At 46.9% G+C, this 15,175-nt stretch overlaps 1 protein-coding gene across 1 annotated transcript in view; it reads right to left on the reverse strand.

The window, feature by feature from the left end:
• The window catches only part of LOC134945475 (glucagon receptor-like), a 221,346-nt gene that overhangs the window by 158,102 nt on the left and 48,069 nt on the right, over window positions 1–15,175 (reverse strand). Inside the window, exon 2 of the mRNA XM_063934788.1 lies at window positions 6,074–6,134. Coding sequence (XP_063790858.1) covers window positions 6,074–6,134 — 61 coding nt within the window. The remainder of the gene's footprint in view (window positions 1–6,073; window positions 6,135–15,175) is intronic.

Below are 15,175 nucleotides of genomic sequence, written 5' to 3' on the forward strand. Positions count from 1 at the left end.
GGCATATATGTATCTGGCACTGTGGAGACATGTGTATCTGGCACTGTGGGGGCATATGTGTATCTGGCGCTGTGCAGACACCCGTTTTTATATGTATGTGGCACTGTACTGGGACATTATATGTATGTGGCTTTGTACAACATGACTAAAAATGGGGTTATGACACAAGGTCATACTCCTACAAACGTCGTAACGAAAGGTGTGCGCACAAAAATGGGGTGTAGTTTTGTGACCACTAGGCCACGCCTCAATTTTTGCGCGCACAGGGTGCCTTCGGCGCGCGCATGATATTGGCTCTTACCCTTGACTACAGATCTTTTTCTGTCTCTTTGCATCTAACTGGTTTGCCACCCCTGGTATAGACCATCTAGAGCAGGCATGCCCAAACTGCGGCCCTCCAACTGTTGTGAAATTACACATCCCAGCATGCCCTGACACTGTTTTAGCATTCTCTGACAGCAAAACTGTGTCAGGGCATGTTGGAATATGTAGTTTCACAACAGCTGGAGGGCCGCAGTTTGGGCATGCCTGATCTAGAGTGTTAATATTAATGCTGTGTTCCATGTTCTGCAGAGTGGGAGAAAGTGGATTGCATTTGGAAACCCTCCTCTAAAAAGCCTGTGTTTGCCACTGCAGTGGGCGTGTTTGCATGACACCGCGGCAGCCGGATTTACTACCTGATGCTAATGCTAATTTCCATAGGATGAGCATACCTCTCCAGGAGGTACACAATGCTCTGCTTCTGGACTTTCCTCTTACTTTATGATTGCCGGAACCTGAGTTGAACAGGTTAATGGATAAGAAAGGTGTTTCAGCACAGGTGATGGCAATCATAAATTAAGAGGGAAGTCCAGGAGGAGAGCATTCTGTCCCTCCTGGAGAGGGTCATGTTGGGAAGTATGGGATGAGGCAGTGCCACTTGGATTGAGACAATATTGTGTCCAGGACAATCTACAAATATCTAACAACCTGAGCTGTTCCAGCTGAGGGTCCCCGCTGAGACCAGACACTACTGTAATAAGCATCAGCGTAGCTATCTATTTACTGTGCTTGTAATTCAATAAACAGCTTTTGGTTTGAATTTGAATTGGCTCTGGTGGTGCCACGTTCATCTGCAGTGTACACCATACCCAGGAATAAAAGCAAATGTCCCTTATGTGCCAGACCTTATAATAAGCGTATTTCTCATTTCTGGCGCTGGGCGTCCACAAAACGGTTCCGGTATGATTGGTCGACCATGTTATGGTCGACAGTCATTAGGTCGACCACTATTAGTCGACATTGGCATGGTCGACATGGACAAATGGTCGACACATGAAAGTGGTCAATACATGAAAAGGACGACACATGAAAAGGTCGACATGAGTTTAACTTTTTTGGGTGTCGTTTCCTGCGTAAAGTGACGGCGAACCCCAATTAGTGCAGCGCGTCCCCTCGCATGGCTCGCTTCACTCACCATGCTTCGGGCAAGGTGCCTTCGCTCCGCTACCGCTTCGCTCGGCACAGATTACCGTTCCCAATCGTAGGCCACGTGGATCGTAAAGTATGAAAAAGTTCCCCAAAAGAAAACAAAAAGGTGAAAAACTCATGTCGACCTTTTCATGTGTCGACCTTTCATGTGTCGACCATGTGTGCATGTCGACCATGTCACTGTCGACCAATAGTGGTCGACCTAATGACTGTCGATCATAACATGGGTGACCACCCAAACGGATACCCCACAAAACAGACATAAATAAATGGCATTAAATAAACAGGAAGAATCCAAAGGAAAAATAAACGTACTTAAAAAAATCTGCCGGAGGGCATGTACAATAAATCATTCTTAAAGCATCAGCGTATCCACACTGCAAAAACTGCACTTATGTTTAATTACATACCTCTCCAGAGTCCCGCTTCAGCAGAAATCTCCCGGAAAGCGCCAATTTCCTGGTGATTTGTGCATGTGCAACAGAGATTAGTCACCAGCAACATGGCGGACACCATATTTCTGGAGACCTGTGCACGCGCAGTAGAGAGGAGGGGTATCCACACAGAGTCTGCGTATGGGCCCCCTCCTCTGTTAAACTGCCCCTGTCTTAAAGTTTAAAAACCCCAACAATAAATAATCGATTATCTGTTGCACTAAGCGGCCCATTTATGGATACAGCACAACGCATACTCCGTTACCTCGGCCAATTCTGGACTGGAGTGGCAAGGGGTAACTTATTGCTTCATGGAGCAAGCTGGTTGGTGCACGCACAATGGAACTGGGAGCCCAAACTTTCAGTGCCACTAAGAATTTTTGAAATTATAATTAAAAAAATATACACTGCTCAAAAAAATAAAGGGAACACTTAAACAACACATCCTAGATCTGAATAAATGAAATATTCTTATTAAATACTTTGTTCTTTACATAGGTGAATGTGCTGACAACAAAATCACACAAAAATTATCAATGGAAATCAAATTTATTAACCCATGGAGGTCTGGATTTGGAGTCACACTCAAAATTAAAGTGGAAAAACACACTACAGGCTGATCCAACTTTGATGTAATGTCCTTAAAACAAGTCAAAATGAGGCTCAGTAGTGTGTGTGGCCTCCACGTGCCTGTATGACCTCCCTACAATGCCTGGGCATGCTCCTGATGAGGTGGCGGATGGTCTCCTGAGGGATCTCCTCCCAGACCTGGACTAAAGCATCCGCCAACTCCTGGACAGTTTGTGGTGCAACGTGCATTGGTGGATGGAGCGAGACATGATGTCCCAGATGTGCTAAATTGGATTCAGGTCTGGGGAACGGGCGGGCCAGTCCATAGCATCAATGCCTTTGTCTTGCAGGAACTGCCGACACACTCCAGCCACATGAGGTCTAGCATTGTCTTACATTATGAGGAACCCAGGGCCAACCGCACCAGCATATGGTCTCACAAGGGGTCTGAGGATCTCATCTCGGTACCTAATGGCAGTCAGGCTACCTCTGGCGAGCACATAGAGGGCTGTGCGGCCCCCCAAAGAAATGCCACCCCACACCATTACTGACCCACTGCCAAACCGGTCATGCTGGAGGATGTTGCAGGCAGCAGAACGTTCTCCTTGGCGTCTCCAGACTCTGTCACGTCTGTCACATGTGCTCAGTGAGAACCTGCTTTCATCTGTGAAGAGCACAGGGCGCCAGTGGCGAATTTGCCAATCTTGGTGTTCTCTGGCAAATGCCAAACGTCCTGCACGGTGTTGGGCTGTAAGCACAACCCCCACCTGTAGACGTCGGGCCCTCATACCACCCTCTTGGAGTCTGTTTCTGATCGTTTGAGTAGACACATGCACATTTGTGGCTTGCTGGAGGTCATTTTGCAGGGCTCTGGCAGTGCTCCTCCTGTTCCTCCTTGCACAAAGGCGGAGGTAGCGGTCCTGCTGCTGGGTTGTTGCCCTCTTACGGCATCCTCCACGTCTTCTGATGTACTGGCCTGTCTCCTGGTAGCGCCTCCATGCTCTGGACACGCTGACAGACACAGCAAACCTTCTTGCCACAGCTCGCATTGATGTGCCATCCTGGATGAGCTGCACTACCTGAGCCACTTGTGTGGGTTGTAGACTCCGTCTCATGCTACCACTAGAGTGAAAGCACCGCCAGCTTTCAAAAGTGACCAAAACATCAGCCAAAAAGCATAGGAGCTGAGAAGTGGTCTGTGGTCACCACCTGCAGAACAACTCCTTTATTGGGGGTGTCTTGCTAATTGCCTATAATTTCCACCTGTTGTCTATTCCATTTGCACAACAGCATGTGAAATTGATTGTCAATCAGTGTTGCTTCCTAAGTGGACAGTTTGATTTCACAGAAGTGTGATTTGACTTGGAGTTACATTGTGTTGTTTAAGTGTTCCGTTTATTTTTTTGAGCAGTGTATATATACAAATATTTAAAATAAAATTAGTGTAAACACATTTGCTCATTTATTTTTTCCTCATTTTCTTCTGTTTTTACCATGCTGAGATGGCGATAACAGGACAATCACTGTGGGGTGTAGTACGGTCTTCCGGCGGTCGTGCTCCCGGCGACCAGCATACCGGCGTCGGGAGCCCGACTGCTGGCTTATCGACAATGTGGCGAGCGCAAATGAGCCCCTTGCGGGCTCGCTGCGCTCACCACGCTGCGGGCACGGTGGCGTGCGCTATTTTATTCTCCCTCCAGGGGGTCGTGGACCCCCACGAGGGAGAATAAGTGTCGGTATGCCGGCTGTCGGGATTCCGGCGCCGGTATACTGTGCGCCGGGATCCCGACAGCCGGCATACTGAAGACGGTATCCGGACTCCAGGTCGACAGCACAAAGGTCGACACACTTTAGGTCGACGCCAATTGGTCGACACACCTTAGATCGACATGGTCAAAAGGTCGACATGGACAAAAGGTCGACAGGAACAAGGTCGACATGGAAAAGGTCGACATGAGTTTTTCACGATTTTTTTCTTTTTTCGAACCTTTTCATACTTAACGATCCACGTGGACTACGATTGGAACGGTAAATTGTGCCGAGCAAAGCGGCAGCGGAGCGAAGGCACCATGCCCGAAGCATGGCGAGCGAAGCGAGCCATGCGAGGGGACGCGGTGCACTAATTGGGGTTCCCGGTCACTCTACGAAGAAAACGACACCAAAAAAACATAAAAAACTCATGTCGACCTTTTTCCATGTCGACCTTGTTCCTGTCGACCTTTTGTCCATGTCGACCTTTTGTCCATGTCGACCTAAGGTGTGTCGACCAATTGGCGTCGACCTAAAGTGTGTCGACCTTTGTGCTGTCGACCCTCAGTCCCAGACCCACTGAAGACCACCCTTACTGTGTGGTGCTTGTTATACAAGCTTTACATGGGGAAGCTATAGCCTGGGATAGCCATAGAGCACAGGTTCTCAAACTCGGTCCTCAGGACCCCACACGGTGCATGTTTTGTAGGTCTCCTCACAGAATCACAAGTGAAATAATTAGCTCCACCTGCGACCTTTTAAAATGTGTCAGTGAGTAATTAATACACCTGTGCACCTGCTGGGTTACCTGCAAAACATGCACTGTGTGGGGTCCTGAGGACCGAGTTTGAGAACCTGTGCCATAGAGTAATGTAATTATCAAAATGCTCTGTGTGGTTTTAAGCTCCCTACCATATACAGAAATTACATTCTTGTTGTTTCATTATGATGTTATTACACCTCTCTAATAGGCCAATTGATGTTATTTGCTCCAATAACATATGCAGACACACATGATTATCACTAAACTAAGGGGGTAATTCAGTGTTGATCGCAGCAGCAAATTTGTTAACAGTTGGGCAAAACCATGTGCACTGCAGGGGGACAGATATAACATGTGCAGAGAGAGTTAGATTTGGGTGGGTTATTTTATTTCTGTGCAGGGTAAATACTGGCTGCTTTATTTTCACATTGCAATTTAGATTTAAGTTTGAACACACCGCACCCAAATCTAACGCTCTCTGCACATGTTATATCTGCCCCCCCACTGCAGTGCACATGGTTTTGCCCAACTGCTAACAAATTTGCTGCTGCGATCAACTCTGAATTACCCTCTAAGTAAAGAGGCTGCGTGTGAAGCACGAGGAGATACAGTATCTCAGTTATTGGATCCCTCCGCTTCCCCTGGCCCACACAGTGCGCATGTGTGACCAAGGTAAAGGAACGCCACAGAGTAAACTTTCCTAGCTACTATTAGCTGTTACGGCTTTCAGGGCAGTTGTTTATCGGAGCATGGTAAAAACACCCGAAAACCCGCTCCTATACTGCCACGAATAGGAACATTAGGTTTCAGGGCATTTATCTCTACATTGATAAACAGGCCCATATAGAAGGAAAATAGTTTCTGTCCTTTGTGTGATAATATGTATGTGAAGAGAACAGTTTTTGCCACAGTAAACAAACAACGTACAGGGTGTACCATAAAGTAGAACTCGCTGCTTAGCAGAGAAAAAGTACAATATTGACAGAAGTGTCGCTATTCCCTGGAACCAGTGATATGAGCAATCATTCTGAAGGGCTCCAGGGAAATCATTGCCGTGGTCGATCAGCTGGGTTTCTCCATCACTTACCTGCGAGTGACTGAGAGTGCAGAGACTGAGGAAGGAGAGCAGAGGTGAGGGCCTCATCCAGCTGCGGGGGTTAAAACAGAGAGACAGTATCAGCATTCTGAGCAATATCATTGGCAGATCCGCAGATCGGGGGTCATTCAGGTGCGGTATTAGTTCTTTCATGCACACAGTATCCATGTTTGGTCATGCCTGTCTATAGAAAGCATACTCCCTATAATTATAATATGGAAACCACATGTGATCTTTAAGCGTGCAAGGACACTTACAACAGTTCCCACCCCAAGTAATTTACGAAAGGTGAATGAAGATAATTGGTTGAAGGATTTCAATGGATGCGCACCGTACAGTCAGAGCCGGCCTTAGGCATAGGCAAACTAGGCAAATGCCTAGGGCATTTGGTATGCCTAGGGGCACAAGCAGCATCTGCTGATTAAAATGATATGTGGCATGCCTATATTCTGTGTGTGACTGCCGCTGTATCTGCATACAAAATGTTATGTTACAGTGTATTCCTGGAAATCACTGTAACATAGCATTGCGTATGCACATACAGTCACAGTCGCACACAGAATATAGGCATGCCACATATCATTTTAAATAGCAGAAGCTGCTTGTGCATTCTAGCCACATAGTAATGCAAATAAGATGCATTTTCATAAAAATAAGGTGCCCAACGTTAGCAGAGCTGCCAGCTGACTCACGCCAGGCATCTCCTGCGGCATTGCATATTGAGGCAAGATGTATGAGGACACATCTGTATCCAAGCAGAGGCAGAGGTCACAGTGTTAGTGGCCATATGAGTGATGTGTGCGGGTGGGTTGGTTGTGCTGTAGTGTTCGGCATATGTGTATGGGACATTATGTGTGTGAATAAAGTTGCACTAGTGTGTGGCATAATTTGAATTGGGGGTACTATTGTGTGCCCATGCCCCTTCCCAGCAAGAACACAGCCCTTTTTGAGCTGTGCGCCAAATGCGCAATGTTCCTATTTAAAATATAGGGGGTAGGAACACCAAAATGAGGACTGCTATGGGTGAGGGGTGATGGTACTGGGAAAGGGGTGCAGGGGCGGAACTAGCGGCAGTGCTGGGGGGCACCAGCCAAATCTTGACTAGGTCATCATATTGGTTAGGGCCGGCTCTGCGTACAGTCATTGTAAAATATGCAAATATATGAGCAAAGACAAAAAAAAGATCTGGAATAAAGAGAGAACTGAATCATGGAATATTAAAGGGTTGGCCAACTGTCTGACCACACATGCTGTATATCAGCTGGAGTGTAGTTGTGGGGCTAGCTACGTAGGTAAAACAAAAAGACCCTTAAAAATGTGAATTCTTGAGCACGTTAGGAGTATAACTAATAAATTAAGGAATCATAGTGTACCCCGCCATTTTGTAGAATGTAGGGGTGGTAATTTAAATAAATTCTCATTTAAACCCATTGAACATGTAGTATTGGACAAGAGAGGAGGAGACATTTAAAAAAAACTGGGTAGAAGAGAAACATATTGGATTCACAAATTAAAGACATTGGGGGGAATTCAAAAGTTTGAAAAGTCGGTTGAGTGTCTGTTTTTTCCTGTCTACTAGATAGGAAAAAACAGACACCCAACTGACTTTTCAAACAATTGAATATCCCCCACTAAGGGGTAAATTTACTAAGATGGTAGTTCTATTTAAGATGGAATGTTGCCCATTGCAACCAATCAGAGTCCATGTATTATCTTCTAGAAGGTGCTAGATAAATGAGAAGTAGATTCTGATTCGTTGCTATGGGCAACATCCCATCTTAAATAAAACTCCCATTTTAGTAAATTTACCCCTAAGTCCTAATGGATTAAATGAGACTTTTGACATTGTTCCTTTTTTGCATTAGTTCTGCCTGTATGGTCTCGCACACTGATGCCACTCTGTTGTTTGGTTGCTACACCCCATTTGTGGCATCGTTAGGGTGCGTCGCCTGGCGTGTAGTTAGATGCAATATTCAATGTCAGCTCATTTTCTTTTTTATTATGTTTTTTTTCTGTTCTATTGTGCAGTATAAAAACTATGAACCAGTTAATGTTTTTACAATGTTGTATTTTTATGTGTTGTTACTGAGGATGATACTGAAATTGATATAGAAAAATGAGATTAAAGTACTAGATGTCTGAGAAAATGATTTGATAATATGATGATTTATAATAATAATATTTTGAAATGACTAACAGCAAATTGTGAAAGCAGCTATGCCTCATATAAATGACCACAATTTTCCTCTCTTAAATTATGTAGAGGCTAGGTACAGCTGAACACGTAATGGTTAAATTGACATCGTTGGAAGCTATATCTGACTATTTTATTACTATCCTCAGTATTTAAATATGAATTAAATGGCTGAATAAACTGTATTTTAATGTTGTATATGTAAAATGAACAACTGTTGTGGTTTTTTTCTAAAAACATATAGAAATCACTATATTTTTATAAATGAGCATATATTCTGATCTGCTATAAAAACCACACGGATGTTCAGCTTGGCCACACACCCCCTGACGAAGTCTGCTGTGACGAAACCGGTCGGATTGTTATAGCAAAGCACTGGAAGCACAGATCGGGACCCTGCTGTTCGAGTGCGGCACAGGTGGATGATGACTGTCGGTGTTTCCGCCTCAGGACACTGTTAGGTGTACTCCGGAGGCACCTCCACAGGAGTTTTGAGAATGGAGCCGGTGAACGTATGTCTTGATGCATGTGAGCTTTTACTTCTTATTAGTAAAGATTGTACTTGTTATGGGCCCTACACACATACCGATCCGCCGCCAAGCTGCCCGACGGAGGATACAGCCGACGGGCGACCCGGCGGCGGGGGTGGAGTGGGGGAGCGACCCGGCGGCTCCATAGCACTGCATGCTAATATGGACAAACTCGTCCATATTGGCCTGCATCCATAAGCGACGGGACACCAACGATTAACGAGTGAGGGGTCGGGCATCGTTAATCGTTGGTGCCTACACACAGAACGATATGAACGAGTAGTCGTTCATTTATGAACGAGACCATTCATATCGTTCTGTTTTATCTGCCAGTGTGTAGGGCCCATAACTCACGGATGCGCCTTCCTTTCTTTGTTTTCTCCACATGTATTGAGCCGGTGGAACGGTTCCCAGGAACTGGCAGCATTATACATCAAATACATTTTTATCTGATTCTATTTGAATGAATTGAGAATACATTCGTCTGCGCAGTCTATGTATTTGTTTATGGAAAAAAGTAATGTTTAACAAATCTCTAAATATACTGAAGAGACTAAATATGCAAATATTAATACATGAAATTACTTATACATTTTATTAAACATTCATATTTTGGAGAAGATCTGCATTGATGTAGATGCAATTAAAAGAATTCAAAATCTACGTTCCACAATGCAAGTCTCGCTCATCAGGGCCGGCTCCAGGCCTAATAGCACCCTGTGCGAGAAAATTTCAAAGCGCCCCATCCCATACTCTATGCGCACGCCGAAGGTGCGCGCGCTCCTTGGAAAGTGGGCGTGGTCTCCTGGAAAAGTGGGCGGGGCCTCACAACTTCATATTATCACACTATAAATAAATAAATATATTTTCACACCCCCTCTACGCACACAATTAGCAGCATTACACATAACAGCTACAGCAGTGTTCCTTACACACAATGTCTCCAGTATAGTGACAGATACACATAATGTCTACAGTAGTGCAGTGCCAGATAGACATGACATGCCCCGCAGCAGTGCCAGCTACACATGACATGCCCCCCAGCAGTGCCAGATAGACATGATATACCCCCCAGCAGTGCCAGATAGACATGACATGCCCCGCTGCAGTGCCAGCTACACATGATATGCCCCCCAGCAGTGCCAGCTACACATGATAGTGTTCACTCTAGTTTTGTTTTAGGGCAGGGGTGCTGATCACAGGGAGGGCACATTTTGCATTTGGGAGGGCATATATTTAAGTAAGAAGGGCAAAATTATTTACATACTGTAATGCTTGTTGCTCCGTTAAAGTCATGGACCTTGCGCGCCGAAGGCGCGCATTAAAAATTTAGGGCCGTTGCTTTGTGGGGAAGGGGCACGGCCACATAATAGTGGCAATTCGCATTACACCACACAGTAGTGCAGTTAATACACACTGCACCAGGTAGAACCTCCTAGACACTTTGCACCAGGCAGAGCACGTTAGACACTTTGCGCCAGTCAGAGCACGTTAGACACTTTGCGCCAGGCAGAGCACGTTAGACACTTTGCGCCAGGCAGAGCACGTTAGACACTTTGCGCCAGGCAGAGCACTGATACTCATTGCCTAGCCACAGACGCCTAGCGGGAACACTACATGATATGCTCCCCAGCCGTGCCAGCTACACATGACATGCCCCCCAGCAGTGCCAGATACAGAAATGCCCCCACAGTGCCATAAATGCCCCCACGGTGCCAGATACATAAATGCCCCCACAGTGCCAGATATGTCCCCACAGTGCCAGATATGCCCCCACAGTGCCAGATAAATGCCCCCACAGTGCCAGATAAATGCCCCCAGTGAGCCAGAAATGCCCCCACGGTGCCAGAAATGCCCCCCACGGTGCCAGAAATGTCCCCACATTGCCAGAAATGTCCCCACATTGCCAGAAATGCCCCCCACAGTGCCATATATGCCCCCACGGTGCCAGATATGCCCCCACAGTGCCAGATATGCCCCCACAGAGCCAGATATGCCCCCAGTGTGCCAGAAATGCCCCCACAGTGCCAGAAATGCCCCCCACAGTGCCAGAAATGCCCCCCACGGTGCCAGAAATGCCCCCACGGTGCCAGAAATGCCCCCACGGTACCAGATAAATGCCCCCACAGTGCCAGATAAATGCCCCCACAGTGCCAGATAAATGCCCCCACAGTGCCAGATATGCCCCCAGTGTGCCAGATATGCCCCCAGTGTGCCAGATATGCCCCCACAGTGCCAGATATGCCCCACAATGCCAGATACATAAATGCCCCCACAGTGCCAGAGATGCCCCCAGTGAGCCAGAAATGCCCCCACAGTGCCAGAAATGCCCCCCCCCCACAGTGCCAGAAATGCCCACACAGCCCCACAGAGCCAGATATGCCCCCAGTGTGCCAGAAATGCCCCCAGTGTGCCAGAAATGCCCCCACGGTGCCAGAAATGCCCCCCACAGTGCCAGAAATGCCCCCACATTGCCAGAAATGCCCCCACAGAGCCAGAAATGCCCCCACGGTGCCAGAAATGCCCCCACAGTGCCAGATAAATGCCCCCACAGTGCGATCCATAAATGTGCCCCCCCCCAAATACCTGCGGCGCTGAGAGGGGGAGGAATACTGCTGTCCGAGTGCGGGAGTGCTGGCGGGCGGGCGGGCGAGTGAGGGTCCGGGTGCGGGTGGCCACTTGTGTGCGCTATGCGCGTTGCGCGGCGCCGGCGTCTGACGTTAGACACTGGCGCCGCGCAGCGCGCATAGCGCACATACGGACGGGACGGGCCAATGCTGCACACACAGGGCCGGCTCCAGCTTCGAATATGGCGGCGCCAGCGCGCGGCGCCCATTAAGGGTGGCGCCCTGCGCGGCCGCTCTATTCGAACATGCCTAGAGCCGGCCCTGTCGCTCATTTATGTTAGGTTTTTTTTTCCAGCAGCAGAAATCCCTTCAGTAATTCATTCTGTAATTCTTGAAACCTTTAGTTTTTTTTTACAATATATTTACCGCCCTTTAGACTCTTGTGTGACTATTCCTTCCATTAGGTTCTCTGTTTTAGCCCCGGACATAGTATTCTCCTGTTCAACGAGACTTGGTTAAATTGAGAGCGGAGGAGGAGGAGCTTCAGGTGGAAACCACACCCCCTACCATCCACGAGGAGCTGAAGAGGAGAAAGTAACTACGGGGCAGATGTACTAAGTTTTGGAGAAAGATAAAGTGGCGAGAGATAAATGTATTGGGGGAAATTCACCAACATCATCATATATACATATTTTCCTTTTTCCCCCCTTATATGGTTTTTACAATTTCTATCACACAACTATAATCTATTTACACTCCTTTCACATACAAGGGTCATATATACTGACATATTTAAGGAGTAATTCATGGTGTTATGCATATATTGGGTTATTTTTTGAGCGTCATTTCTTCCATTTTACTCAGCTGGGAACACACTAAACCAGGCATGTCCAAACTGCGGCCCTCCAGCTGTTGAGAAACTACACATCCCAACATGCCCTGACACAGCTTTAGCATTCACTGATAGCAAAACTGTATTAGGGCATCCTGGGATATGTAGTTTCACAACAGCTGGAGGGCCGTAGTATGGACATGCCTGCACTAAACGATATATCGAGCTAGATATCGCATACCTCACAACTTCTTTGGCAACCAAGGAGGGACAATAACGCGCGCCAAAGGTGTGTGTCCAAAACTGCGGCGTGGCCTCACTGTAAGGGGGAGTGGCCTCACGGCAAGCGCAGCGATCGCAAGCCACGCCCCTGTCTTTGTCACTATGGGGGCATGGACAGCGCTCAGTGAGCTGCTGGCCGTGCCCCCCTGTCCCTCTCTTGTTGGAGAATAGACGCATGCGCACAGCATCTACTGTATTCACCGCTGCTCTGCTCGGAGCAGCGAGTGACAGGGGAGATCTTCCAACTGCCCTCCCCCCACCGCAGAATACTGCGACCCGTGGGTACGACAGCAGGACAGACCGTGAAAAACGGAACAGTTGGGAGGTATGCATCGTTCCGTCACAGAACAATATATCACACACCGAATAGTGTGTAAACCCAGACCGTTTTACCCCAGCTGTAGTTACATGCAGCATGCAATGATGCATTGCTCCGTCGTACAGCGGATCATATAGTGCGTGCGGTGGAGCAACATGTCGTTACATTGCATTGCCGCATCCCACTGGAAGGTGTGTACCCAGCTTAAGGCTTGAAACATCTCCTCCCCAGAGAGAAAGATTATCCTTATGACTCCTATTCTGAGGGTGACTCCAGTTTCTGATCAGCCCAATGACGACCCAGCTCACCCAAACACTGCGCCTATTTTCCCAGAGATGCTCCATTTTTTTACAAAACTTTAGAGGTTTGCAAACTAGCCTTGTCCAGCTGAAATCATGACAGTTGGCGTATGGATATAGTCAGGGGCGGATTGGGAACAAAAAGCGGCCCTGGAAAAATTTGTACTAGTGGCCCCACATGGGCAGCACCAGAGGTGTAAGGTCTAGCCATGGGCCATGGCAGCAGCACCCTCTCCCCAAAACTTTCCAGATAGTGGGTATGTCCAGCATCAAGGGGGAAGTTAAAAAGAAATAAAATTAAATATTATGAGCACATTATGATACACCTTCAGAATTTAGGAAACTACATCATTCTTTAGAAATATATATTTTCTTGCTTATTACACCAGCCGTATCCCAATCACTATTCACTCAATCTTATATGTCAGCCAAGCAGGCAGACAGAGCATACACTAGATCATCTGCAATCACAGGCTAAGTGGCAAAGTCATTTTCATATATGCAAATTATTTAGCATCTTATTCATTATGTCTATAAAAAGGACCACATGTCCTCAAACAAAACAGGCCCCACGAGTGCGCTGGCCCACCGGGGATCTTCCCTGTAAACCCTATGGCCAATCCGCCTCTGGATATAGTTATATGCTGAACACCAGCTACAGTTACTATTGTGAGATTATGTATTTTCATCAATGATTTCATGTTACTCTCAATATTTCTATTCAACTACCAAAGGCACTTCAACTTATCCAAGGGCAAGTCCCTACTTTTCTATTCATCATCCCTAGGGGTGTGGTTCATTAGGCCGACATGAGTTAGGTCGACATACATTTGGTCGCCCGCGTTTGGTCAACATGGTCATTAGGTTAACATGGCAACATGTCGACATGAGTTTTTTTACTTTTTCTGTGTTGTTTTCTTCGGAAAAAAAAAGTGACGGGGGAACCCCAATTAGTGCACCATGACCCCTCGCATGGCTTGCTTCGCTTGGCATGCTTCGGGCACAGTGCCTCGCTGCGCTCGGCACAGGTTACCGTTCCCAATTGTAGTTCACGGCGATCGTTAAGCATGAAAAAGGTCAAAAAATGAAAAAAAATTGTGAAAAACTCGTGTCAACCTTTTTCCATGTTGACCAAATGTGCTCAACCAAATGTATGTCGACCTAACTCATGTCGACCTAATGACCCCATGGCAAGATCTGTCTTATTGGTGCTTTTATTTCCATACTGGTCTATGGACAATGGTGAAGCATTGTTTCCTTGTATTAAGGCATTCTATAACAATGGCCATGTTCTGCCTATGTAGACCCAGGTAAGGTCATGTTCATTATTGAGTACCACCTGTCACTGCAGCATGTAGATAAGCCTGCTGTGGCCAGAAATCTGCATAGCTCCACGGAAAGAGGTTTGCAGATGGATTGAACAGACTGATTGTCCTAGGGACAAACTGTATGAATTCACAGTGCGCATGGCCGCATGCACAGAGCAGTGTGACCACGCAGGTACATCAATGCAGAGTCCGCAAAGAAGCAAAGGCTATGTTTCTGTGAGTGTGTTTAACCCCTTAATTGGCATGGCTCTATGGGTATTGGCTGCAGCCAGTTGGGCTTTTCTAGGCTGACCATATTATCCCTTTAACCTGGGACACTCATAGATTACACAGGTTCTGTGGCTGGCTGACTGACTATAAGCCTGCATTTCACCTGGTTTTAAGCAGCCACAGAACCTGTGTAATTCATGAGTGTCCCAGGTTAAAGGAATAATATGGTCAGCCTGTCGCCTTATTATGACTGCGTTCGTGCCTTGGCTGCTACACATGTGCAGAATGGGTTTCCTCCTGATTCTCCATCCTTCCCCGGCAGTGACTCGCTCCCCAGAATTCCATGAAACAGAACTCTTGGACGCATGCGCTGGGAACACAGGTGCGAGTAGGGGAACTTAAGGTCTGATTCTGATTTCTATGTATACGCCTATGTGGCTGAGATTTTTCAGCCTACGGTCTTGCTAATCACCACAAGTGAAGCAGCCGCTCAGAGAAGAATATAGATGCCCACCGGAGCCATCACAAGGTC

Source organism: Pseudophryne corroboree, chromosome 7 (assembly GCF_028390025.1).
Source record: "Pseudophryne corroboree isolate aPseCor3 chromosome 7, aPseCor3.hap2, whole genome shotgun sequence".
Taxonomy (NCBI): domain Eukaryota; kingdom Metazoa; phylum Chordata; class Amphibia; order Anura; family Myobatrachidae; genus Pseudophryne; species Pseudophryne corroboree.